The sequence below is a fragment of the Synchiropus splendidus genome, chromosome 14 (assembly GCF_027744825.2).
Source record: "Synchiropus splendidus isolate RoL2022-P1 chromosome 14, RoL_Sspl_1.0, whole genome shotgun sequence".
Classification (NCBI taxonomy): Eukaryota; Metazoa; Chordata; class Actinopteri; order Syngnathiformes; family Callionymidae; genus Synchiropus; species Synchiropus splendidus.
The window spans coordinates 23,477,998-23,502,883 of NC_071347.1; the positions used below are offsets into that span (position 1 = coordinate 23,477,998).

At 55.8% G+C, this 24,886-nt stretch overlaps 2 protein-coding genes across 2 annotated transcripts in view; both read right to left on the reverse strand.

The window, feature by feature from the left end:
• Positions 1-3,160, reverse strand: part of necab2 (N-terminal EF-hand calcium binding protein 2) — a 37,691-nt gene extending 34,531 nt beyond the window's left edge. The window contains exon 1 of the mRNA XM_053884815.1: positions 2,561-3,160. Within this exon, the coding sequence (XP_053740790.1) occupies positions 2,561-2,890 (330 nt within the window). The 5' untranslated portion in view covers positions 2,891-3,160. The remainder of the gene's footprint in view (positions 1-2,560) is intronic.
• Positions 3,161-3,354: 194 nt separating this feature from the next.
• Positions 3,355-24,886, reverse strand: part of hydin (HYDIN axonemal central pair apparatus protein) — a 56,046-nt gene continuing 34,514 nt past the window's right edge. Inside the window, exons 34-93 of the mRNA XM_053884813.1 lie at positions 24,705-24,818; positions 23,756-23,836; positions 23,541-23,690; positions 23,224-23,463; positions 22,719-22,848; positions 22,519-22,650; positions 22,102-22,272; positions 21,848-22,021; positions 20,988-21,310; positions 20,848-20,922; positions 20,551-20,734; positions 20,346-20,475; positions 20,118-20,277; positions 19,216-19,303; positions 19,067-19,158; positions 18,846-19,007; positions 18,556-18,720; positions 18,269-18,457; positions 17,995-18,206; positions 17,746-17,928; positions 17,533-17,652; positions 17,244-17,403; positions 17,005-17,177; positions 16,632-16,830; positions 16,402-16,495; positions 16,248-16,341; positions 16,020-16,188; positions 15,371-15,453; positions 15,145-15,291; positions 14,875-14,965; positions 14,509-14,710; positions 14,202-14,434; positions 13,991-14,142; positions 13,438-13,621; positions 13,243-13,351; positions 12,938-13,177; positions 12,733-12,875; positions 12,455-12,673; positions 12,229-12,389; positions 12,082-12,161; positions 11,651-11,879; positions 10,301-10,501; positions 10,110-10,236; positions 9,614-9,779; positions 8,896-9,043; positions 8,617-8,824; positions 8,327-8,548; positions 8,091-8,260; positions 7,831-8,029; positions 7,606-7,755; positions 7,370-7,540; positions 7,188-7,297; positions 6,858-7,080; positions 6,436-6,645; positions 6,212-6,375; positions 5,318-5,468; positions 5,018-5,248; positions 4,736-4,960; positions 4,384-4,665; positions 3,355-4,330 (exon numbers count right to left, since the gene is read on the reverse strand). Of these exons, the coding sequence (XP_053740788.1) occupies positions 4,121-4,330; positions 4,384-4,665; positions 4,736-4,960; positions 5,018-5,248; positions 5,318-5,468; positions 6,212-6,375; positions 6,436-6,645; positions 6,858-7,080; positions 7,188-7,297; positions 7,370-7,540; positions 7,606-7,755; positions 7,831-8,029; positions 8,091-8,260; positions 8,327-8,548; positions 8,617-8,824; positions 8,896-9,043; positions 9,614-9,779; positions 10,110-10,236; positions 10,301-10,501; positions 11,651-11,879; positions 12,082-12,161; positions 12,229-12,389; positions 12,455-12,673; positions 12,733-12,875; positions 12,938-13,177; positions 13,243-13,351; positions 13,438-13,621; positions 13,991-14,142; positions 14,202-14,434; positions 14,509-14,710; positions 14,875-14,965; positions 15,145-15,291; positions 15,371-15,453; positions 16,020-16,188; positions 16,248-16,341; positions 16,402-16,495; positions 16,632-16,830; positions 17,005-17,177; positions 17,244-17,403; positions 17,533-17,652; positions 17,746-17,928; positions 17,995-18,206; positions 18,269-18,457; positions 18,556-18,720; positions 18,846-19,007; positions 19,067-19,158; positions 19,216-19,303; positions 20,118-20,277; positions 20,346-20,475; positions 20,551-20,734; positions 20,848-20,922; positions 20,988-21,310; positions 21,848-22,021; positions 22,102-22,272; positions 22,519-22,650; positions 22,719-22,848; positions 23,224-23,463; positions 23,541-23,690; positions 23,756-23,836; positions 24,705-24,818 (10,005 nt within the window). The 3' untranslated portion in view covers positions 3,355-4,120. The remainder of the gene's footprint in view (positions 4,331-4,383; positions 4,666-4,735; positions 4,961-5,017; positions 5,249-5,317; positions 5,469-6,211; positions 6,376-6,435; positions 6,646-6,857; positions 7,081-7,187; positions 7,298-7,369; positions 7,541-7,605; positions 7,756-7,830; positions 8,030-8,090; positions 8,261-8,326; positions 8,549-8,616; positions 8,825-8,895; positions 9,044-9,613; positions 9,780-10,109; positions 10,237-10,300; positions 10,502-11,650; positions 11,880-12,081; positions 12,162-12,228; positions 12,390-12,454; positions 12,674-12,732; positions 12,876-12,937; positions 13,178-13,242; positions 13,352-13,437; positions 13,622-13,990; positions 14,143-14,201; positions 14,435-14,508; positions 14,711-14,874; positions 14,966-15,144; positions 15,292-15,370; positions 15,454-16,019; positions 16,189-16,247; positions 16,342-16,401; positions 16,496-16,631; positions 16,831-17,004; positions 17,178-17,243; positions 17,404-17,532; positions 17,653-17,745; positions 17,929-17,994; positions 18,207-18,268; positions 18,458-18,555; positions 18,721-18,845; positions 19,008-19,066; positions 19,159-19,215; positions 19,304-20,117; positions 20,278-20,345; positions 20,476-20,550; positions 20,735-20,847; positions 20,923-20,987; positions 21,311-21,847; positions 22,022-22,101; positions 22,273-22,518; positions 22,651-22,718; positions 22,849-23,223; positions 23,464-23,540; positions 23,691-23,755; positions 23,837-24,704; positions 24,819-24,886) is intronic.

Sequence of the window (24,886 nt, forward strand, 5' to 3'; positions counted from 1 at the left end):
ACAGAGAGGAGCAAGGTGTGAGAGCGGCTCAGCAACATGGCCGCCCACCAGCAGTCGCCATTTCCAAGTGTTTCTCGCCGCGCGTTTGCTTTGCTGAAACGGCGCCACTTTTCTCCGACCTGTGACCCGGGATTCCCAGGTGATTCCAAGACTTGTCCCGGAACATGGCTACCCCGCCTCAGACTCCAATCACTCCCACGATAACAGGGCCACGCTCCTCTGGTTGGACTCTGAAGCTGCGACACCAGTGATGACCCGCCGCTCCTCAGCAGCGGAGCCTCCTCCAGGATGACAACCTTAATCCCACCATTTCATCTTGCTCTTCACTCTCACAGCCTCCAATCGTCCTCATGACGCCTGGCACTTGTCTCTAACCCGACCTTCATCACGACCTCTGGTGTCTGGACTTTTGCCTCAGGTGTTGTGCCACTCATCCTTCAAATCCTAATCTCAGGCCTTGGGATTACGACTGATGTGCTCTCCTCACCGTGTTGGCCATTCATCACCGTGGTGTCGGGGCCGTCTGGTTGGTCAGGGATGCAGCGGCTGCACGTCTCTGACTGACACGTCTGGACAGGAGCAGCTGTTCCCAGTGGCCAGGACAGAGAGGCAGGGTGTGAAGCCAGAACAGACCTGAGACTGACCACCATCATGGGTCACCTGTGTCTGATGGACGACGCAGCTCCAGTCAGCAGGAGGCCACATCATCACACCAGCTCTTCCCGGGTCGTGACCTCATGAGCCCCTGGTTTCCCTCACAAGTCTGAGCCCAGGTGAACCAGAGCTTCACGGTGGAGGGAGCGTTCCACTTGTATCCATTACAGCACAGCCGCACCACACAGTCCGCCAGTCACACTGTGGGAGGAAACCAGATTGCTGGGTGAGCCCCACAAAGGGCCAGGTGTCAACTGAGCCTGGCCTGGGTCAGCAGCCCCGCGAGCGGTGGGTGAGGGACGCGGCACGCATCAGAAACACAGCTCCAGCCTTCACAGACTCACTGTCTGGTGAGTGGCTCCAACCATGGAGGAGCACAGAGGGGCCTTCCTGATGCAGCAGGGGTCTGTCCCAGCTCGCCGGGGCGAGAGGCGCCGGCCTGGAGCCCCTCCCTGCCGCTGGATAAGTGGGGTAACCTAATTAGCTGTCGAGCCATCCATCACGGCCACGTCGCCTGCAGGTGGAGAAACTGGGGCTCCTGGGTGGGACCACCACACCGGTGACGAGCCGACCCACATAGAGGCTTCTGGATCAATCCTGCTGAAGCCACTTCAGCAGGCGTCCCACTCAGGAGGAGGCGCCACATTGTCTTGGTGTTTACACCCTATCTGACCTTCCACAGCTCCAGCTCCAGCTCCGAAAAATGAGCTGAATTTTTCAAATTAAAAATACCTAAAGATAAACTGTGCTGCTGCATCTGTTTTAACCAAATATCCTGAGGTGGAATATGAAGACAAGAGATTCAAATGTAATCTTGATTAATCGCTCTGAAGCCGAGTTAACTGGCGGTTCAAAGCAATTGAAACCCACATGTCTGTTCTGAAGGAAGCAGCTCTCAGCAGCAGAGCGGCCGGTAACGTCTCGGATGCATGGAGCGGAGCCTCTTCAGAGCCTCTGAGCTTCTTCTGAAGAATGTTCTGGACAGTTTTGGTTTGTTGGACTCAACACGTGTTTGCATGAGGAAACGGTATTGGCTGCTCTGCTGCTGAGAACACTTCCATTAAGCTGCATTCAGAACAGATATGTGGGTTTCATTTGCCATGAATCGCCAGTTAACTCAGCCTCAGTGCGATTAATCGAGATGAAATACTGACTCTATCGACAGGCCTAAAATGTGCACTGCACAACGGGACATTGAATGAACAAGGAGAATAAAATATATAACATTTGTAATTTAACTAAAACATATTTTCAATTGAATGTATAATAGTGATATGTTGATGAAAAACTATAGTAAAAAATGAAAATTATTTTCTAAATAAAAATGGACAAAAGCTCAAAGAAGCCAGAGAAAACGTAAGGTGTTTTTTTTTTAAATAGGTGGAAAACTCGAGACTACTGAAGAAACAATTAAGCAAATATAAAAACACATCTCCATTCCTAGATGAAAACGAAAACCCCAGCGTTTAATGCCGCTGATCTATGATTAGACTCCGGAGACCAGGTTAGAAAATCAACGGTGTTGACTCTCGACAACAGAAGGGCAGCAGTCCGTCATCGTCGTGGTCATTTGGACACGTGCACGAACGAACTGCAGCAGCCGCGACGGTGGCAGGTTCGTTTTCTTGCTCTCAGGAAAATAAAAGCCAACGATCGCCGCATATCTCGCTCCGCTCCGACCGCCCGCCTCCTCGCTTCCGCCGCTCACTTCCACCGAGGAGCCGGACTTTTTTGCTGACATGGCAAAAAAATGGGCGAGAAGTTCTTTTCAAAACGAGCTCGAGGGTTCGACTCCCAGCGACGCGATCGTGGCAGTCGCGTGCGTAAATGCGCACTGCACCCCCCACGCCCACCGACACACACGGGCGCGCGCGCGGGCGGGCGGGCAAGGCTCGGTTCGACTCACGTCCAGGATGACGGAGATGCCTCGGCGCGGCTCCGGGGCGAAGAACTGCTCCTGGGCCACGGCCGCCTCCTCCTTGCTGGAGGCGAACTCGCGGCTGGAGATGTTCTTGTTGTCGCTCATCTTGGTGACGATCCAGCGGACGAGCCCGTCGATTCCGCCGGGCTGGGCTCCGCTGTTCCCGGGCTGCGCTGCCGTGTCGGGCTCGCTGTCCTGGCCGCAGAGAGGTCTGGGGGGGTCGCGGTTGTCGGGCTTCTCTCGGAGTTTGTGCTGTTCTTTCTGGAGCAGTTTGTGGACTCCGTCCCGACAGTAGCGCGCTGCCTGCTCACACATCCTTTTGCTGCTCGGCGCTCATGCTGCGTTCTGTGGGGGAGAGAGAGGCGCAGCCCACCCTCGCCCCCACTCTGACATCACACCCCCAGCACTCCCACCTGCCCCGCGCGCACCTTCAAATCTCGCCCTCGGCCGTTTGGTATCACGTTCCGAGAGCGTCACCATGAACCAACGACAACAACAACATGTGAAGATGACGCGCTAGATCTTTAGCTCAAAATAATTAGACAGTCCATTCGAAGGAGGAGAGTTTCTGCGCAAGCGTGAGGGGCAGACGGACAGAAACACTGACCTCACACTGGCGGGACCCAGCGGCACCGGCGGGGGGCCAGGTCTGGTCTGGAAGGACAAAAGAGCTGAAGTCAACACACACACCTGGCGCCGCAAGCACGAAGGTGAAGCCACCTACCTGGTGTGAAGCTGAGGGGACAACACACTCACACTCTTTCCTTGTGGGTTCATCACCCGGTCCCCAGCCACTCACCCCAAACCGTAGCACGTTAGTTTGCCAAACGGTGCCAACAAGGAGCAGCAAACACGACGGCTCCCAACAAAGCCGCAGGAGGGCAAACGTGAGCTCTGAGCGCCACCAAACCAGGTTCCAACACGGAGCTCATCTCACCAACACCAGGGACACAAAACTGCACACAAGCTTTTACTTTGTCATGAAAGTGTAAAAAAAGAGAAGACACAGACGTGTGTGATCTGAAACAAACACAGCAGTGATGAATCACTACTCCATGGAACTAGAAGGACATGACTGTTTGGCCACCAGACGATAAAATTGTGCAAAAACACACCGAATCAAATCAATATTTTCATGTGAAACAAAGAAACACTTCGGGCTCCGGAATATTTAAACAAGTCACGTGGCATTTCCAAATGTCATCCTTGGATCGTTAAAAAAAACCCCACTGAAAACTGGCCTCACAAACACACACGCCACTTGGAAACGAACTCATGATTAAAAGCCACGTCAGCAGAAACCCTCGCGCTTCCGGTTTCTCGATGAAGCTCCATAAATAAAAACTGAAGAGGATGTCGTGTCCGTCAGCCACGCCGCGTGTCGTCATCATTCTGACACCGAACGTCGAGCTCCACTTCTGCTGCCACGTGACTCGGGCGCCCCCGTGTGGACGGAGAGCACCAACACAGGCGGCGGTTTCCCCCTCTGGTCGAGCTGTGAATGAGCTCGTGAGGACCCAAGCGCCTCCAAGCACGTGCGCGTGTCTACGGCGAGCCGGGGCGGAAGCCCTTCAGGTAGTAGACCCAGGTGCAGGGCTTCCTCTGGCCGTCGGAGCGCTGGCTGGATATGGTCATTTTACCGAACCAGGGGCCCGAGGTGTCCCCCGCCGGGGCCTCGAAGGAGACCAGGATGCTCTGGCTTCTTTTGGACAGGATGGTCTCAATGCCTTTGACGGTGAAGTGCGGGTTGTCCACCTGCGGGGAGTAGGAGGTCAGCAGGAGGTGGGGCAGGTGCTGAGCTGGCTCACCTGGTAGGAGAAGGCAGTGGTCTGGGGGAAGACGTTCTTGAAGGAGATGTTGATGGTGCGTCCGGAGCGGATGTTGTAGGGACCCTGGGCCTTGGGGGCGCGGCAGACCCCGTGCAGCGGGAAGGTGTACTCCCCTCCGGTGCCAGAGGAGAGGCTGAGCTGACCTCTGACCTCTCCCTGCTGGTAAGGCTCGAAGCAAACCTCCACGCTGACCGGCGAGCCGGTGAGGTGTCCGGCCGCCGCGCCCACGCAGCGGTCCACGATGAACTCAGGACAGTCCGTCTAGAGGAGGAGGCTCGGCAGTGAGGCAGGTCCAACCTGGGGGGAGGGGGGCGCGCACGGTGGCTCTCACCTTGCAGGAGTACTCGGTTTTGAAGCGGGAGTAGTTGATGAACTTGATCTGCAGCGTGTGGCTGCCGCCCAGCGAGGTGCTGAAGTGGACCGTCCTCTCGGGCGGCGGCGGCAGAGCCTTCAGGAGCAGGTCATAATGGAAGTAGCCCAGTTCCGAGCTGTAGAGCGTGAGCCGGGTCGAGGACTCGCCGGGTCGCACGGGCAGGTACTCGAAGGTCATGGTGGCCTGCAGGAGGCCAGAGTCAGAGCAGGTGGTCTCCTGGCAGAGGGAGCGGGAGCTCACCTTGCTGCGCTCGGGGACGGTGTAGTGGGACGGAGCGTTGACCTCGTGGCACTTGCACTCCACGCTGAGGCTGCTGGCCGAGCCCAGAGGATTCTCCAGCTCCACGCTGGCCGAGGTCTTCTTACGCACGGATGACACCAGCTCGAATGTGGCCAGGCTGCCCGTGGCCGTGGCCTTGAAGGTCACCAGGTGGAAGAGGTACTCGCGGGACTCCTGGTTGACGAAGGAGACCTGCGGAGAGGCGGGTCACGTGCGGGATGGCATCATCTGCGCGCGGCGGCTGAGGGGCGGGCGCCAGACCTTGGTGTTGTAGAGACCCTCTCTGTAGGCGTGGAAGGTGACCTTGTAGTCCTTCTTGGCCAGAGCAGGGACGTCGATGTAGTCCAGACCTCTGAGGGACACGGTCGTGTCGTTCTTGTCCATCTTCAGGACCTCCATCTTCACAACAAACCTACACACGCACACACACGTGTGTTGTCTCTCTGTCCTTGGCCATCACCCTTTCCCCAGCCCCATACCCCCAGGTATTTTCTGTTGCGCCCCCCATCTCTCCGCCACCTCTGTAAATAATTATCAGTACACCTCTGCATAACATTCTATCCTTGTTAACATTAAAGAAGAGAAAAAAGGAAGTCACTTCATGAACCTTTTTGTCCCCCCTCCATTTGAGAAGGTCTGCCCTCAACCTAATCATCCAAAACATTAACCTGAACCAGGACTCTGAACCAAAGTGAAATCCAATTGTGATAGACTATTGTCACTGAGGTTTTGACTCTATAAACCTTGTGAGGACATGTGGGCCTGTATGGTAAAACATGCCCAGACACACCAATCAGTCTTCACTCACCTCAGCGTCTGAAACCAACTAGGAGTTTATGTTCTATTCGATCAAGAAAACTCTCGAGTGTGTGTGTGTGTGTGTGTGTGTGTGTGCAGCTGGTGTAGCGATACTTGTGGGAACCAACTCTTGCAAAGGCACCTACTTATGGTGCTCAACTGCCGGTCCCCACAAGGTCAAGCCTCAATTTGACGATGGAGACGTCCAAATAAGTGATTCTAACTGGGTCTCAGTTTGGTCCAGAGTCCGGGTTCAGGTGAGCCATGTGTTTATGGGGAGTGGCAGGGGAAAGGGTGATGGCCAGGAGAGTTCCTCACTAAGCAGGAGATACACGTGTGTGTGCGTGCGCGCGTTACCGCTGCGGCTTGGTGAGCCAGTTGACGACGGGCAGGAGTTCGTGGTGCTGGGTCTTGGCAGGAAGCTCCCTGGTGATGGTGCTTTCAGGCTCGGGAGCTTCAGCGAGTCCCAGCAGCAGGAACAAGGTGCCGGTGCCGTCGGGGAAGGAGAAGAAGAGCGTGCCCTGCGGAGGAAACACGGGCTCTTAACCTGGCCTGAGGCGCAGGAGCCTGCGGCGACGTACGTGGTCTCTCTTGCCGTCCAGGCTCATGGTCAGAGGTGTGTAGGTGACCTCGTAGGTCTTGCTCTGGTTGGGCTCCAGCATGAGGGCCGGCGGGGCCCTCCACTGACCCCCCTCCAGCACGGGCCGGATGGTGCAGGGCTGGTTGGTGGGGTTGGTGACTGGCACCTGCTGGTGGTGAGTCCCGCGCACCGGGCAGATGAAGTTGACCACCTGAGGAATGAAGAGCAGCCACGTTGAATGACCTTGAACAACCTGGAAGTTCATCAGCGTTGGACAGAGATGGAGGAGGAGAAGAAGAAGAGAGTGCAGCGGGGTGCAGTTTTCCAGGACAGGAGAGGTCGCTGGAGAAACGGGAAACAGCAGTGAGGTTCATGATGGAGGAGGAGATGAAGAGCAGCAGAGCAGTGGAGGAGGAAGGCCACCTCTTTGTTGGTGGTGGCTGCGATGCAGGACGCCGTCACAGTGAAGGCCAGCAGCGAGGAGAAGCCTTCCACCACACAGGTCAGATTCTCAAACCTGATGTCGGTGCAGAGCTTCACTGGCGCGAAGGTCACTTCAAAGGTGACCTCTTTGCCCGGAGAGATGTAGCCTCTCACCGGCTCAATACGCAGCTCTGGCGGGAAGAGATCGGTTTTCCACTGGAACCTGGCAGCAGACAGGAAGTGAGGTCAGAGGGACGGTGAGGGTTCAGCGGCAGGACTGACTCCAGCTGGGCTGAGGAGCACGTCATCTTCTGCAGGCGTGAACCTTACTTGGCACCGATGTCTCCACTGTTCATCAAGGAAACCTTCTTCTTGATTTTGCAGTGCTGGACGACCGCGCCGAAGGGCAGGTGGTTCACATCCAGCTGGACCTCCACACCCTGCCAGGAGACAAGACGCGTGAGCGCCTGAGAGAGCAGGAGCGAAGCAGCGGCCGCAAGAGACAGGGTCACCTGACTGCGTCCCTGGACGGAGAGCAGCGGGAGGCGGAGTCCCGCGTACTCGGCCTGCAGCTCCGCCGTGAAGGTGGGGACGTGCTGTCGGGGCGAGAAGGAGACATCGATGTTGCACGTTCCTCCTCGAGCCTTGAGGGTCACGTCGCCCATCGGACTGCAGGAGAGATCCTGCAGAGCACGGACCAGTGTGTGAACAAGCTGAAGGTACAAAGGCAGGGAAGAGAGGCTGGAACCTTGAGGTTCACTTTTGAGCTGGAGACCAGGACCAGGCTGAGAGGCAGGTCCAGAAGACTGTGGTTGCAGAGGACAGCCTTCTTCTTCACACTCTGACCGATCATTGCTCCGAGTTTGATCATCTTCTGCTTTGGCTCCTCCACCTCCAGCTGCGGAGGACCACACAGGCGCTCAGCTCTGGATCCAACTAACTTCAACCTCCAGCACCTCCTCCTGGTTCTCACCTTCATCTCAAAGCCCTGACCCAGGATGTCCACCTGCCTGGTGGTGCAGCTATGCAGGATGAAGGTGAGCGTCTCGTGGTAGCGGCAGACCTGGCGTGGGTAGAAGGTGAAGGGTATTTCCATCACGGCTCCGGGGGACAAGACCGCGGGCTGGAAACCCACTACCAGGAAGGGCGTGTTGCTGAACTGGCACTGGATGCTGGAGAGCAGGAGGAAGGCAGTTCAGCAAATGTTGTTGAGGCTGAAGACACGCAGCTCACCTGATGTCTTTCTTGTCTCTGTTGCAGATGGTCAGCATGGTGGAAGGAGGAGTCATGCCAGGCTGGAACAAGAAGCAGCGGCCAAAGCTGAACCTGGTGAAGGAGAACTCCAGGCTGGGTTCTTCACCCCGGCCCTTCACCAGAAAGGTGAACTTGGGCCCGTGCTGCACCTGGATGAGACAGCGAGGTGCTGTTTAGAGAAGCCACGGTGGACGTCGCCCACATCTTCTGCTCACCTTCACGTGAAGGGTGACGTCCTGAAGGCTGCAGATGCTCCGGGGAGTGAAGATGAGCGAGAAGGACTTCTGCATGCCGACATCGACATGGAGGTATGTGGGTTTTGCTTCCAGGAAGTCCAGCTGAGCATCCGGACCCAGGAGCTCCACGCTCAGCTCCAGGCTGCAGCGTGCCATGTTGGACACCAAGATCTCGAAGGCAGCCAGCTCCGAAATCCCCACCTGACACCAGTATCGGAAGATAAGCCACAGGTGCGGGAGCGTCTCACGCCGCGCCTCACTACACCCACCTTTCCAAAGTCCAGCGTGTCCAGCGAGTCCGGGCAGATCTCTCTCAGGTCCCCTTCAGGGTTCTGCACTTGGACGCACGTGCTCATGGGAAAGCAGTCTGCTTTGACCGGGAGCACGATGGGCTGCGACCGCTTCTTCACCTTGATGATCGGCCGGAAGTTGACATGACCTTCATGACTGGGCGTGAAGGTCACCAGCAGAGGCAGCCTGCAGAAAAGTGCCGACACGTCAAACAGGCCATCCAAACCTCCAGCAGGCCTGGACCAGTGACTCGGCACCTCTCTCTGGGCCCCACCGTCCCGCTCATGGGCTCCAGACGGAGGGTGTCCTGCAGCTTGTCCGACACCAGGGTTGAGGGCATCACTGAGAAGGAAAGCGGCTCCTCCTCTGCGTTCACCAGGCAAATGGTGCGCTCCACTTTACAGCCTGAGGCAGACATGCAGAGACACCATCAGTCACCTCCACCGATGACCCCAGGTGACCTCACCATGACCTTAATATCACCTTGACACAATGACTGACTATCAGTTGACGATCACGAGTGGATCAGGACTAACATGAGGTCAAGACAGGACCAGATCAGATCCTCATTAAACCTTGACCACACCTCCTTCAGGAACTGGGACTCCCATGTTCCTTGTAGGGTTGAGATAGCTTAGGCCTGCCCCATGGCCTCCTCCCAACTGAGAGCCCGCAACATTCAACTGGACCATCTTCTTGTGAAGAGCTATGTTGGCGCCGCCTCGTGGTTTGCATGAAAAGTGAGTCTTTTTCCTTAAAGTATTTTCAAAGCTTTTCAGAGGATACATGCATACTTGCTCATGTATTCCAATATATTCTCCAAATATGTTTGAATGAAATCCATGCTCATTAATTGTGACTCGTACCATCCTTAACTAGACAAAAATACAAAGTCAAAGTGGAGCCTAGGCGTGAGGAGGTCTGGCATGGAGCAGAGACTCGGGGCGCAGTCAGCCCAACATGACCGGGACCCACCGATGACGCGCTCGCCGAAGTCCAGGTGGGGTTTCTCCAGGTACACCACGGGCTCCCGGGTGCTGCCCACGCAGAGGAAGGGGAAGGATAGCGACAGGGCCTCGATGGTGAAGCTCCAGCACGACTCCACCACATCCAGCTGCTTGGCCAGGTATTGAAATGACATCTGCACACGACGACGCGGGTCAGAAGTTCAGAAGAGACAAATGAGAAAGGAGGGAGATGGAGCGGATAATAGACGAGCTGGAAACCAGCTGAAATGAAGAGACGGCAACAGGCTGAGAGGATGAAATGGAATTGAAAGGACTTGATTGAATTAAGGCTGAGGTTATTGAGATGGAGGCAGGACTGGCGCAGCAGTGGAACCCAGACTGGTGGTAGATGAAGAGTGGGAATGAAAGCACTCCACGTCACAGTGAGATCTTTGAAAACAGCCTCATGATCTTCTGACGTGCAGCAGCGCCGCGTCCCTCCCTGTGGGCCCGCCGTGACTCACCTCCAGCTTCTTGCCTGGCAGGACGGTGCCGCTGGGCGTGAGGCAGCAGAAGAGGCTCTCGCTCGCGTCCGCTGCCTTCCACTTGAAGGTGAAAGGTCGACTGGTGGGGTTCACCACGTTGAAAGATCTGGGGAGACACAGACGGGTTGACTGGGGCCTGCGGTGCCCGGACTCTGAGGGTACAGCCCGACCTGGTTATTGGTGTGGAGAAACCCACAGCGACAAACTCGATGACTCGGGTGTTGGGGTCCAGGTGACTGTTTAAGGCGGGGTTGCGGCGGTGCTGGCTCAGGTAGCCACAGTCCTCCATGTCAAAATGGCAGTGAGGCAGCAGGCAGCGTCCTGAGATGGACACCAGCGGAGGCTCCTCCTCGCTCTGCAGGTTGGGAATGCTGGAAGACAGATCAGGAAGGCTCTCATCTTCAGACTCGTCATTCGCTCCATCCGCCACAGGGCGGAGAATAGACGCGATCCACAGTGGACAGACACACTTCACTAAAACATCCAGGCCCAGTCAGCAAACACAGGGTGCAGCCAGTCACACGACCCACTCCAGCACAGGAGAGGGAAAGTTTGACTTCATAGACACACCACAACTACATGCCACTGTGGTGTGTGGCCCTGCTGCCGGCCTCCTCTACTCCACATAGTGACGGAGACTTGCAGGAAGCTGAAATACCTGGGTTCGTACTCTGGTTACAAAAGAGCTGAGCCAGGAGACAAAGCTCTACACCACAGGTGTCAAACCGGTCCTCAAAGGGCCGCGGTGGGTGCAGGCTTTTGTTCCAACCAGGCAAGAGGACATCTACTCACCAATCAGGTGTCTGAAGACTGGCATCAGTGGATGGTCAGTCTGGTGCTGTTGGTTTCAGCTGACACCTGTTGGGGCTTTCAGGGCTGGAACAAAAACCCTTTTGCGGGTCAGTATGACACCCTTGGTCTACACTGACCGCCTGGTTTCTCCCCTCTGGTCACCAGGTATGGACTGACCCAGAGAACACGAGTCTCTCTGAGGGAAGCTCAGTCATCCAGGAGAGACTCAGAGGGGAATCATTCTGTCTTTTGTTCAGTTGTGCTTGTTGCATTTTGTTCTTTGCTATTCTTCAGCGGACTCAAACTGACCACTAGGGGAACACAGTGGGGGCAGGTTTTTGTTCCTTAACCGATCTGGAGGAGACCTAGACTCCATTAAGGTTTGTGAGGACCAATGAGTGTCAGACTGCTGCTGCTTGTTTCAGCTGACTCCAGACTGGTTCAAGAGTGCAGGCTCAGGTGTGGGTCCGTCTGAGGCTCCCGACATCTCCTGGGTCTGGACCTCCCAATTTCTGGGTATTGTCTTGATCACGATACTCTCCAGTCTGGATAATGTCCCGATCTCAGTTGGTCTGGACTACAACACTAGATAAATTCAGCTGACGCTCACATGCCTGGACTCCTCTCATCAACACTACAAAATGCAGCTGAGTCACGTCCTCCTGTGGCCTAACTAACGGCGAGGCCCGTTGGGAGACCAGCCAGGCTCAGGTGTCAGCGTCGGGTACCTGCAGAGCAGCATGCCCTGGAAGCGGGTCACCTCCAGAGGGGAGAAGCGGACTAGGAAAGTCTGCTGAGCTCCGGGCGGGATGGAGCCAACGCTGGGCTCCACGCTGAAGGGGGGCAGCTCGGGGTTCCCCATCAGAAGAGTCATCACGCTGGCCAGGGCGCTGCTCGGTCGGTCTCCCGCCATCAGTCGGCCCACGCTGCTCGGCGGCCGAGGCGTCGCCGCTCCACCTGGTGCACACAGAGACGAGCCTCTTAGTTTCACACACCTGCTGGATTTGATGAGGCTCGAGCCGTTTTGAGGTTAAGTTAGGAAGTGAATTTTTTCAGGGCCAGAACCACTCAACTCTAGCAGGCCCAGCACAGAGCCTTGACGGACACCTCTGGTTTGCGTATCCTGGAGCAGCGTGAAAAGCATGATCCACAGACGTACCTCCTTGGTTGTTGCTGGAACCCATGTGGACCTGCCAGGAGAAGTCCAGCCTCACGCTGCCCTGGTTGGTCATCTGCATTCTGGACGCAACAGAGTCAGTCCAACCGCGGACTGGTCTCAGTCACCAGCCCAAGGTCGGCCACTCACTCGTGAATCCGGCTCTGGTACAGCATGGTGTCCTTGAAGTTCACCGCCTCAGTGCCGAACTTGAACTTGGCGTAGTCACAGACGGCACTGACGCGCAGCTCCAGCTCCAGCTTGGACCCCGGCACCATGGTGCACACGGGCTCTGGGTCCACTTCGATCACCTGCGCGACGCCCGTCAGCTACACCAGCAACTGTTGCTCAAGAGCAGCTGAGAGTGGAACCTCACCTTGGTCTTGACCTGCTGTGCACCTGGGGGCTGAGCCGGCGCCTCCAGCCACTGCACCGTCTTGTGCTGGTCGTCCCAGTCGGGCACCTGCTCCAGAGGTTGCTCAAACTCCACCTCACAGACCTTGCACTTCATGGACTGACTGGTCACAGTGACCGGCTGAGCGGAGCAGAAGGTGACGGTCACCTCCTTGGCGCAGCCGGCGTGGAGGTGTCCCACCTGGAGCGACAGAGCCGTTAGCCCTCTCCTGGCGGGTTGAAGACCGTTCTGTGGCGTACCTGGGGAGCGAAGGAGATTTGGGCTCCCGCTGCTGGCCACTCAAACTTGAGCGTCTGGTTGCTGCTGTGGTTGGTCATGGTGAAGCTTTCCTGGTAGGAGCACTCCACGTGACAGTCGCCAAAGTTCAGCACCTCGTACTGACCTGTCAGTCCAAGGCAGACTCTGCTCAAACTCTGGACTCGCCTCTGCGAGGGTCAGCAGTACCTTCAGCGTCCTCCTCCTCCTCTCCCTCGCTCGCAGTCCTGCTCAGGTTGTCAATGGTGAGGACCTCTTGGAAGACCTCTCCCACCACCTCAATCACTGTGTTGCAGTAGTAGTTGTGCTCCACCTGAACACAGATCCTACTGGAGTACATCAGCACCTTTTCAGAGCAGACGCTGACCTCCAGCTCCACCTGCTGGTTGACCTCCAGACTGAGCACAGCTCTGTGGACCAGCTGGAGCTCTGGTGACAGGAGAAACGTCAGCATCCAGAGCTTCGAGTCTTACAGGATGTGCTGTTGATGCTACCTGAATCAGTGGCGCCCTCTATCGGTGTGGTGGTGAAGGTGCAGCTCGCCTCCGAACTGATGGCTCTGAGAGCGAACACTCCAAACCGATCCAGCATGTCAACAGTCAGCTGCATCACAGGACGACAGGAGACATGGAATTAGCTCATGCAGGTGAGGAATGAGGCAGACTTGACAGGGGTCAGCGGTGGGTCACCTGAGCCCTGACGTTCCCGTCGTTCAGCAGCACCACAGGCAGAGATTGCCTCCGTCGGGCCAGCACGCGTCGGAACTGCAGCATGGGGTTTCCCTCGCTGTTCTTCAGGAGCGGGCGAACCACACACACGCTGGGCAGACAGCCTTCACCCACCAGCTCAAACTCCAGCACCTTCGGCGTCAGTCTGAGTCACGACCAGAGCAGTGAGAAGACAACGCGCGGCTGTTAGCGGTGGCACTGGAGTCAGACGTGTCAGGGGAGCTGGGCTCCCAGGGGGCCAGGCCGACACTTCCCCAGTGATGGAACTAGATCAGGCCAAAGTTTTGGACTCGTTTTTTTCAGAGCCAAAACGTAGTTTGTTTGTTGAACCCCAATTTAGCTCCACACTCAGTCTGCTTCCGGACAGGCTGTATCGCTGACGTGACCCTCGCACGGACGACCACTAATCCTACTGAAAGTCTCTGAGGAGTGTCAAGAACACTACGCGCAGAGCAATATGAACCCTTGTGTTAAGGGAGCGAGTGAGCAACCTCGCTGCTGAATTGCGACGCACCTGGTGGAGCCCTCCAGGAAGCAGGCCTCAAACACAGCGCTGTACTGGTTCATGGCCTGAGGAGTGAAGGTGACGACGATGAAGGAGTGCGACTGACTGGCCACGGTCATCGTCGCCAAGGGCATGGTGAAGACCTCCACGTTGGTGGACAGCTGCAAGTCGAGTGTGGTTTCAGAGCCGTCCCTGACAGAAAGGTCGACAGCTGCCTCACCTTGATGCCAAAGTAGTTGATGGCCAGCCCCAGCGTGCAGGGCACCTTGGTGTCGTTGGTGATCTTGAAGCGAGCCTGGCCGCTGCGCCCCACCAGCACTCTGGCGAATACGAACTTGCTCTCGTCCACAATGTAGGTCCCTTCCTCGTTGCAGATGTGCTCGAAGGACAGCTGGCTGCTGTTCTGACACAGGTTGTGCTCCTCGAAGATGGAGGCCAGGTCCATGACAATGCCTGCACAGGAAGCATGGACGCCGTCAGGACCCGAGCGACCAGCGGGCGCTCAGCCCCCATCCCACTCAGCTCACCTGGCTTGCAGATCTCAGCCAGCAGCGTGTAGGGGATGCCCTCTGGGTGGTCTGAGGGGTCTCGGTCACTGATGTCGATCAGCATTTCTTGGCTGCACTTGCCGAGCTGCTCGGCCACACACTCCACCATCACCACCTGGTGAGAGCCGGGCTGCAGCGACCCAGAGCTCGGGAACACGGAGAACACGCCCATTGAGATCCGCTGCACAACACACGACACAACATGTCTCTAAAGCAGGGTCCAGAGATGTGAAGATACTCAGGTTTCCGCTGGCAAACACAAGTGGAATGTGCGATGAGCAGTGTTATCTGTCAACATTTGAAGACCGAAGAGCTCTCACAAGTCTCATCGTCCGGCTCGCTCACCTGCGTGTACCCGGAGGAGTCGGCTCGTGCCTTGTTGGCAAAGCCCGGCATCCTTGCCTGGGCCTCCCGATGTCTCCGTCTGTTGGGGCATCTGAGGGCAAAGAAAGTCAGAACACTCTGTCTCTGTTCAAGTGCGATCAGAACTGTAGGAAATTCCAGTGCTCGTCATGAGTAAAATGTCAGAATTGGGACAGTGAGTCCCTCTGGACTGACAGAGACATGGGTGTGTGCGTGCGGTCGGTCAGGAGTGTGAGCTGGTCAGTGACTGACTTCGATTGCACAACGTCCCCGCTGTTCCAGGCCATGTTGTAGCGCGTCTCGAAACATCCTTTGTTCTCGATGATGAAGCTCTGACTCTTCTTGCTTCCGTAGATTACTGGGCCGAAGCCGATGTCAGATGCAGGGGTGATGATGCACCTGAGGGGGCCACAGTCACGGAGCGGTGAAGTCACCTGGACGTGATCATCACGCAGCGGAACGTAAACACCGATCTTACCTGGAGAAGACCGACTGCACTGAAATCTTGATGTCCAGGCTCCCAATGACTTCAGATTCAGGAGGAGAGTTTGGTTCGATCACCTGCAGCCAGAGAGGGAAACACTCCAGCACGTTAGCGTCACTTCATGACAGTCAAATCAAGTCCATCCAGTCAACTCTCAGGAACTGTGTGGGTGCAGTGTGTGACCTGTTCAGGTCTGCTTGATGTCAACCACTGAGGGGAGGAGCGTGAAATGGTGACACGGATCAGTGCAGTGTCTCCAGTCACGAGGGGAAGAGAAAGCTGAGCTGCTCGCCACTGACTGGTGGATTTCTCCTCTAACCTGAGAAGCCCAGTCATCCAGGAAGGAGTCAGGAAGAGTAGCCAAAGTAAGTAGCAGAAGCAAAGCCTCTCAAGAGAACTGGGAGGAGTCCCCAGGGCACACCAAGGACACACTGACAACATATCTCAGACGGCCAGGAGCAGCTCAGAGGAGGAGTTGCACCAGCAACCTGACCTCAGCTTCATCCCTGTTCATGTTAAACTGTCCTGAAGGTTCTGGCGGGTGCTGTAAGGTCCATGTTATAAGGGCATGAGAGTCCAGCTGGAGCTCTGGAACCATCAACGACAGGAGACACAAAAAGAGTCTCAGAGTTGTGAGTCGGACCTGACAGCGTAAGATGGGCTGCTGGACGAAGGTGACCTCTGACTCGGGCTTGCACACGATCTCGAACGCTGAGGGCTTTTTGTGGGGCGCCAGGGTTCCACTTTTCGGGGTCACAGTGAAGATGGTCTCGGGGTCAGGTTGGCTTGGGTCGGTGCACACCAGAACAAACCTGACAGGACAGAGTTTCAGACGAGGGGCAGGTGCGCCTTGGAGCGGAGACCAAGTTACCTGTAGGCAAACTCGTATTTGCCCTGATTCTTGAGCTTCAGACACTGCTCCGCCGCCTCAAACACTTTGATGGTGCCGAAGTCCAGGTGACCATCTGGAAGAGGAGCAACAGTGAGCCTCCAGGCTCATGGGGAGAGGAGCAATGCAGTCAGACCTGGAATGACGTCCAGCGCCACGTCGTAGGCCTCAGCGGTGACATGGATGTTCTCAGTGTGTGTGATGCCGAAGATGTTTTCCACGTCCGACACCTGAAACAACATCCTGATCGATAACATCGATAACATCTTTATGACGACAAGACCATTCACACCGGACAGTCCGTCTGTTTGGGGTGCGAGCCAGTCGTCATGGCGACGGCATCGCTCTGATGGACTTGGTCCTCACCTCCAGCCGTATGATCTTCTTGACCTGCAGCAGCTTGCAGGCTCGGAAGCGCAGGGTCAGGGCATGAGTGGAGAATGGCGGCACGATGCCGTGATCCTGCGGCGCGCTGAATCCGTCGCCCAGCTCCTCTAAACCCTGCAGCCTCCAGAAGGCCGGCAGAGCTGTCCTGTTGTGCACGTTCAGACTGCGGGTGTCCCACCTGGACAGGTCAGGAGCAGACAACACTCTCAAACCAGGGTTTGCAGTTGAGTACCAACGAACGTCACTGCTCCAAACAGTGAGGAAATAAACTGCTAGCAGGCGTGACAGCTCAGCTCTTCCCAGATTCAGTTCATTTGAATCGGGTCCCATCATCTCTGTGGGATTGACAAACCTGTTGAGCAGAATCCGGTCAAACTGCAGGTGCTTGCCCTCCAGCTCCAGCTCCGGCCGGACGCCCCAGCAGGAGAGTGGCACGCTGACCATCTCCGGGTTGTCCTTGACGCAACACAGAAGGCAGTCCTGGATTTGGCCCACTTTGGTCGGGTAAGCCCAAATATTCAGCTCCTGGAGGGCAGAGAGGACGCCGGTGTTGTGGAGAGTGTTTGACGGACCTGACACAGACCGACGGACCTGCTTCTGATCCGGCTGCAGAATCATGCAGGCCGGCTCCAGGATGTACGTGGCGGCCTGCGTGTCCACCTGGAAACGGAAGCGGACCTCCGCCTCCATGCCCGAGTTGTTGTGTATCACCAGCCTCTCAGAGTTGTCCGGGTGCTTGTTTTCTTTGTACCTGCACAGAAGGAGGTGAAGAAACAACGTCACAGTTCTGAGCTGGGAACGGATCAGGACCCACTTTGACCAGGGGGCCAAACAACAATCAAGAGAATCAAATGAACGACAACCCATCCCATGATCTCACCGGTCTCTGTTCTTACTGCACAGCAAAGGTCCAAACTCAAAGAACCCTGGCTTGACCACATACGTCTTTTTCAGGCCCGGCTCCTTCCGCGGCACATGTCTGCTGTAGGGGAATAGAGTCCTGGGGGGAGAGTCACAGGTGTTCAAATCTAGTGGCTCCAAAAGTCCAGTGATGAGCTGAACCCGCCGGTGAGACGCAGCAGACGGGACGCACTTGTAGCTCTTGCATATGGAGGGAAACGTTGACTGCCCGGTGCAGAGCAGCTGGTACTTCCTCTGGATCCCCAGAAGCTTGAAGTTGAAGACTCTCTGAAAGGTCCCAGTGAACTCTGAGAAGAACCAGATCTTCAGGAGGACTTCCCCGTGGGCAGGAACAACCCAACGGAACACTCGGAGTCTGCAGAAGACGAAGCATTGAGGAATCACATGGTCCAGGAGCAGAGCAAGCGCAGAGCTTCCTTACCTTTGGCTCCGCTTCGCCTCCAGACTGGCCTGGAATTGGTCCTGCTGGCTCGGGTCGGACGGGGACTGCTCCGCTCCTTTGGTCTTCTGCTTGGCCGAGGGCCGTCTCCGGCTCTTCTGACTGTTCCGGTCACCCTTATCTTTCTCTTTGGTGGCTGTGGCTTCTTTGACATTGCCCTTGGCGCTGGTTTTACCGAGCGATAGAGGCTCCTCCTTTTGAAAAAGAGCAGGTTACTACCTTTGATTCCAGCATATCACCAGAGGGAACAACTCACTTCCTCCAGCATGTCTCTCATCTCTTCAGTCGGGCCTCCTTCGGCTGCAGATGGGCTGAGGAACTGGAAGTTCTCACAAGCCTGATCTGTCATGGCTCGCTCGTGGTGTTCGGGGTATGGGACGATGGCAAACTTGACGGGGGGTGGGATGGGGGGGCCTTTGGGTCCGATGCCAAGGTCATCCAGCACCTGAAGGACAGCAACGTTGAACTGAGCATTTCATCACAAGGGAGCGCTCTCTCCCAGGCTCACCAGTGCCACCGTGTGGTTGTCACTGCTGCACTCACCTGGTCCAGGGATGGCAGCATGTGTCCTTTCAGGATCTCAGGCACACTGGGATGGGTTTTCCCCTTCACTTTGATCGCGATGTGAGGGACACTGACGTGTGCCGCGGACTGACTCAGCAGGGGGGAGTGGACCCTGGTCTTCTTGGGCCGTTTAGTCACGGGGGTCTTCATCACACAGACAGTGTTAGTTCAGTCAACGACATTCAAACCATTCATGGAGTCCTTTCCTCAGGAACCCCGAGGTGTTCCCTGCCCAGAGTAACCACACAATCTGGACGCACTGTACTCACAGGCTTGCTCTCTGGACCGTCGGGCAACGGTGTCGCATCATCGGTGGGGACTGCCACCAGCAACACGCCCAGAGCTCTGTCCCAGTACTGGAGGATGTGGGCCACTCGGGACTGGCTCTGCTCATAGACCTTGAACCTGGCTTGGACCTCGTCGTGGCGAGGCTGCAAACGGGGACGTGAGTCAGGCCTCCATCAGACAGAGGGAGGGAGTGAGAACCCACCACTTCTTTCTCAGGCTCAACTTCCTGTGGCTCTGCCTGCTTCTCCTCCAGGTTCTCCTCTCCCTGATTCGGGGACGGTACCTTGTCGTCCACTGCGGAGGCACCGGTTACTTCAGCTCTGACTTCTGCCAGTGGCCGTGCTCACTCACCGTCGCCTTCCTCCTCCTGCTGCCCCCTGGAGTCCGTGGGTGAATCTTTGGAGGTCTCAGACGATGTCTGACGAAGGGGGGATCCTGACTGGAAACAGCAGAGAGTTAGGATTTGGGACTGGCATTGGAGTCCACTCTGAATGGAGCAGCTCAGCTGACGACAGTTTTGCTCTCATTTCTTCACAACAGTACTTCACTCTTCCTCCTTGTCTTCAAGCACTTGGGAGGATGCCAGAGCCAGTGCTCCACCTTTACCTGTCTTCATCCTCCTCTAGTCTTCATCATGACCCTCATTGATTCTGTTTCTTCATCTCCACCTGTACTGGTCCATCACAGTCTCCTCTCCACAAACCATCAGCTCCCTGACCAACCAAGTGAGTAATGAGGACTTTATGTGGTTCTGAAGTAATGAAGACAACTGTGGAGTTGGTGGTGATGAAGTACACCGGATGGCTGTTTGTGAGCGGCCACTAGTTGGGACGCTGGTAGTTGGTCAACAAGCTTTGTGTGGAGGACAGTAGCGATGTTGGTGGATTTGGTGGTGGTTAGCTGAGGTCCTTGCTGGATGCAGCAGTAGCAAGATGAGAGTCAACGACCCAACGCTCATCTTAGAGCCTCAACTTCTGCCTGATGTGTCATGTTGGGACACTGCTGTCCTGAGAACAGTCACATTAACAAAGCTGACTGGCGCTGACTCCACGGCTGTTGTACTAACGTTGTGGAGGTGCTCCACCTAATGGATGCTACATTGGACATCAACAATCTTCAACCTGCGTTTGTTGGGGCGAGAAGAACAGAGCTACCAGATCAGCTGTGGCCCAAAGTCCAGTGAGAGTGACAGTGACAGCAGTGGCAGAGGCGACTCCAGGTCATAAGAACAAGACCGCGGGGCGTGACCGTACCTGCTTCTGATCCAGGGAGTTTTTCATTCGAGACAGGTCTTTGCTCTCCTTCTTCCCGCTCCTCTTGCTCTTCTTCTTCATCATCTCCTCCCGCTGTCGTTTCCTCATCTCCTCCAGGAGCTTCTTCTCTTGCTGCTGCTGGGCGATCCGCTCCAACTCTCTGACGCACATGCAGATCTGAGGTCAGACCTGTCGTCTCTCACCAGGCCTGAGTCTTCTGGTGGCTACCTGAGCTTCTGATCTTTACGCTGCTGGTCGACACGTTCTCTGTCCTCCACAGAGAGAGCCTCGTACTCCTCCTCGTCCATCTCGTGCAGCCACTGCTCCTCCTCCTCAGCCTTGGCCTTCTGAGCAGCCTCTGCAGAAGCACACGACACAGCAATGACACACACGTCTTCATCACAAGCAGTCAGCGGAGGTGCTGATGGCTGACCTTCAGCTTTGACCTTGGCCTTCTCTCTGCCCTTCACGGCAGCATAGCAGTCGGTCATGTTGACCAAATAGATGTGCTTTCTGTTGTTCAGCGCTTTGAGGACGATCTGCAGAGTGTTGGTCACTGGCTGCACGTATATCGACTCCAGTCCGTTGATCACAACGCCTCGATGGCAGTCGCTCATCTGCCGCCACGACAACCGCATCCGAAACATGGATAAAAGAGAGTAACCAGCCTATGTTGGTTCAGAGTTCAACCTCACAGCCGCACACTGTTCCACGCGGGGCGTTCATGCACCTGCAGTCGCTCGGCGAGGACATCCACCAGCAGCTGCTCAGGAAACAGACTGATGAGGGATGAGACGTCAACTTTCTGAACAGAAAGCTTCTGATGAGACCGAGACGCTCAGCACTGGCCCATTCAACCGTCAGTCATACCAGACAAGCTGCCATGGCTCTGCTCTCAGACTCCAGGAGAGCTTTTGAGTCGCTTCTGATGTGCTTCACGGGTTTGGACTTGGGAGCGGTGTCCGGGAGGGAGGCAGACGGAGCTGCAGACGGCTCGGCATGCGAGTCTGACTGGGGCTCTGAGTCTGGATGTGGCGCAGGTGTCGGATGTGGAGTTGGTTGAGGTGCTGGGTGTGGAGCCGTATGGGGAGCAGGATGCGGAGCCGGGGCTGGGGCCGGGTGGGGGGCTGTATGAGGAACAGGATGTGCAGCATTTGGAGGCGCATCAGTGAGCGCGGTGCGACTGGACTGAACTGGAAGCAGAAGATGACAGGGAGAATTGCACGGAGGTACAAACACAACTATTGGCTACGACTGCTGCCTCACACGACAGCTCCAACTCCAACATCCTCAGTCCAACTCTGTCTCTCCTCTCCACATGTCCCTCTCTTTGTCCGCATGACTGGGACCACTAACTACTGTGCTCTGAAGCTGATGCTTGACCTCATGACCTCAGGGTCATCTCCACCTTGCTGCACTCACCACTTCACCCCCTTCATTTGGGCTGTCCTGCCTGACTTTGAATCACTCACTCTAGTCCCTCAACGAGGACAAGGCAAGGATCTCCAGTTTCTGCTAGACCTGACTGTTCCTGAGAATTTCCCAGGACTTTTGCTTCCCTTTTCTAGATTATCACCTCAATCATCTGCTGTCGACCCACATTTGCCTCTAAAGATGAAACCTTTTCAGTCTCATGACTAACACGACCCGATGGTGGAGTTCCTGGACGGAACTGTGGCAGATGGCGGCTTCATGAAGTGTTTCACCTGAGAAGCAGTTTAGCTGCTCACCTGAAGTGATCCCTTTCTTTTGGAAGTACTTGGCCGACGCTTTCTCACAATGCTGTCGGGCCATCAGGCTGACTGGCGAGGTTCCGTTCAGCAAGGCATCTTTCACCACAGCGTCCAGAGTCAAGCAGGCAGCTCCGTAGTACTGAGCCAAAGCAGCCGCCATGCTGTCCTTGTCTGGAGGAAGGAAGCCAGATGAAGAGCGGCTCAACAGCACCGAGGCCACAGGTCACTTCAGAGAGGGCTCGACCCGTCACCTGTCTGCGGCGCTCCGTGCACAATGATGGAAACGCCTCTGCGGTTGCGTGCGGCGAGGCCCTCGGGCGACAGGTCAATTCCCATGTGGCGGGCGATGGCTCTGGAGACAGGCGTCATCTCCAGCTGACCCAGTCGGTCACTGCTGCCTTCATGAATCACCTCAGAGAAAACTGAACAGCAGCGACATTATGACCTGCATGCAGTCCCGGAACGCCAGCCTCATAAATAACTATCTAGAGTGATGAAACCTCCAATATCATCGGACTGGGATCATCCGGGCCCAGGGCCCTTTCACTTCCTCTGATGCAGCACAGATGTATAAACATGTATCTGCATTTATCATCCGGCGGAATAATGTGGACTTTATGCTCCTCATCAAACCAACTTCATGTCAACGCTGGAGTGTTTCTACTCACAGATTTCAGTCTGCTCTGAAGTTCTGTGGATTCCCCCTGAAGGCGACGCGTCACTTCGCCACCGCGGCCTGTCGTCCTGCAGCGGCTCCCCTCTGGGAGCTTCCACACCCTCACAGCCTTCGCCTGCCTCTGCTGGACACAGGACAGAGGTGTGAGGACAGGTCAACGGATCCAGAACGCATGGCTTCTGTTGCAGTTACCGGCGTCATGGAGTCTGGAGCAGTGGTCGTTGTAGAAATCCAGCAGTTCTGGAGGGAGACTTTTGCCCGGGACCCTGGGAGGCAGCAGCAGCTTGTTGTGCTCGTCATAGCCCTTCATCATACGCAGGATCTGATGTGTGTGGGGGGAGCGGGGGGACATGAAAAAAAACAGATGTTTCTGCTCCAGCTCACATCACCCAGAGGTTCAAGTGCATTTGAGCTTTTGGTTCAGAGAACTGCTTTTCACAAGAATCACGTTCAGCCAATTCAGGGAGTATTTCTTCCCGCACCACCACACGCAAGGACCATGTGGAGGCGCAGTGGTATTTCAGCTCAAATGGTTTAAAAGCAGATAATAGATTACGCAGTAAAGAAAAAGGAGGAACAGAAAACGATATATAAGTATGAGATGTAGTAGCAGTGTCATAAACTGGTCGGACACCTCATCAAACCCCCAGGTCTCAGTCCCCTGTGAGTGGATGACTCAAGAAGCAGGTCAGCTCACCTTCTCCTCCTCCAGAAACTGGGTGTCAAAGTCCAGGGAGTAGAACTCGATGGGGAAAGAGCACGGGTTCTTGACCTTGACCTCGGCCTCCACGTCCATGCTGAGCGGCAGGCTGGGCCAGAGCTTCAGCTCCGCCGGGCAGAACTCTAGCTGGGGCATCTCAGCCCGTCCCTTCACGGAGATGAAGAACGGCTGGGGGTTGTCCACCATGTGGCCCACCAGTTGTCGCTCAAACTCCCCCTGGAGGACATGAAGAGGGTCACGACAAGACACCAGATCGACCGTTGGACCAGCATGCTACGGATCACCGTCTGTACCTCGTCATTGGGGCTGAACTTGATCTGCACGTTGAGCCTCTCCCCAGAGGAAAGCAGCCCGCTGCTGGGAGTAGCTTCAAACACCACCGGAGGGGGGCGGTTCTCCTGGTAGTACTTCTTGTGCAGGTGAAGGGGCAGGAACTTCCCCACCTGAGTGACAGACAGGAAGGCAGCAGGCAGGTGACCGTCTCCGCCCACATCAGTGAACCACCCACCTTTTTGGTGGGCTTCACCACTTCGGCTAAAGTCCAGCTGCAGGGCACCGGCTCGTCGTTGATGAGCTGGACCGTCCGGATCTGAGGGATGATGAGAGTGATGTTGCAGTGACAGTGGTCAAGTCACAGGGTTCTCAGTCAGCATGTCATGGTACTGGCCGACTCTGTGAGTCAGGACCCAGCTGTCTCATGACCTGAGGAGAGCGACTCCGTCCCTCAGACCGTAAGGTTCTAGACAGGATGGCACTTCTCAAGTCTGCTTCTCGTCCCCATCACCATGATCATCATCAGCCTGCCGCCTCTACATGTCCTGTATGTCTCCAGGACCCAGAGACGTGCAGGTGGGATCAGAGCCGACCCTTCTCACCCTGGACATGGACGGTTTGTTCCTCTTCCCTCTGGCAGGAGGCTGCGGTCCATCCAGACCAGAACCTCCCGTCACAGCAACAGCCTCTTCCCCTCGGCCCTCAGACTGTTGAATTTGACTGTTGAACAGCCCTTGTTGTTTGTAGGTTACTTATTTATTAGTAGCTTCTATGATTTTATTTTATTATGATATTTTTGTTCATGACCGCACATTATTCCAAAGCACTTTCCTAGTTGGTGGGATCCTCACTGACCATGGCAATAAAGGTGATTCTGATCACCATCATCATCATCATCCTCCTCCTCCTCCTCATCACCATCATCATCATCATCATCATCATCATCATCATCATCATCATCATCATCATCATCATCACCAGCACCATCATCATCATCCTCATCATCACTTTTATCATCACCTTCATCTCCATCACCATCATCATCATCACTTTCATCATCATCATCATCACTTTCATCACCATCATCATCATCATCATCACCACGCCCTTCAGCAGATCATGCAGATGTAACACCAGAGGCCCTGATACCACTAGGTATCGAACTCACAGTGTGAGTGTCTTACCTCACACATGCCACACTGCACCGTGTCAAACAGCATAGTCTGTGTGGAGGATGTGACAGTTGGCACCGTCACCACGGCGACCAGCCTCACCTGCACCACCGGACCACCTGAAGTCTAGGGCAGGAAAACGCGGCGTTAAAACCTCTCAGGGAAGCAGCTGGCTGGGACACCTGCAGACGCAC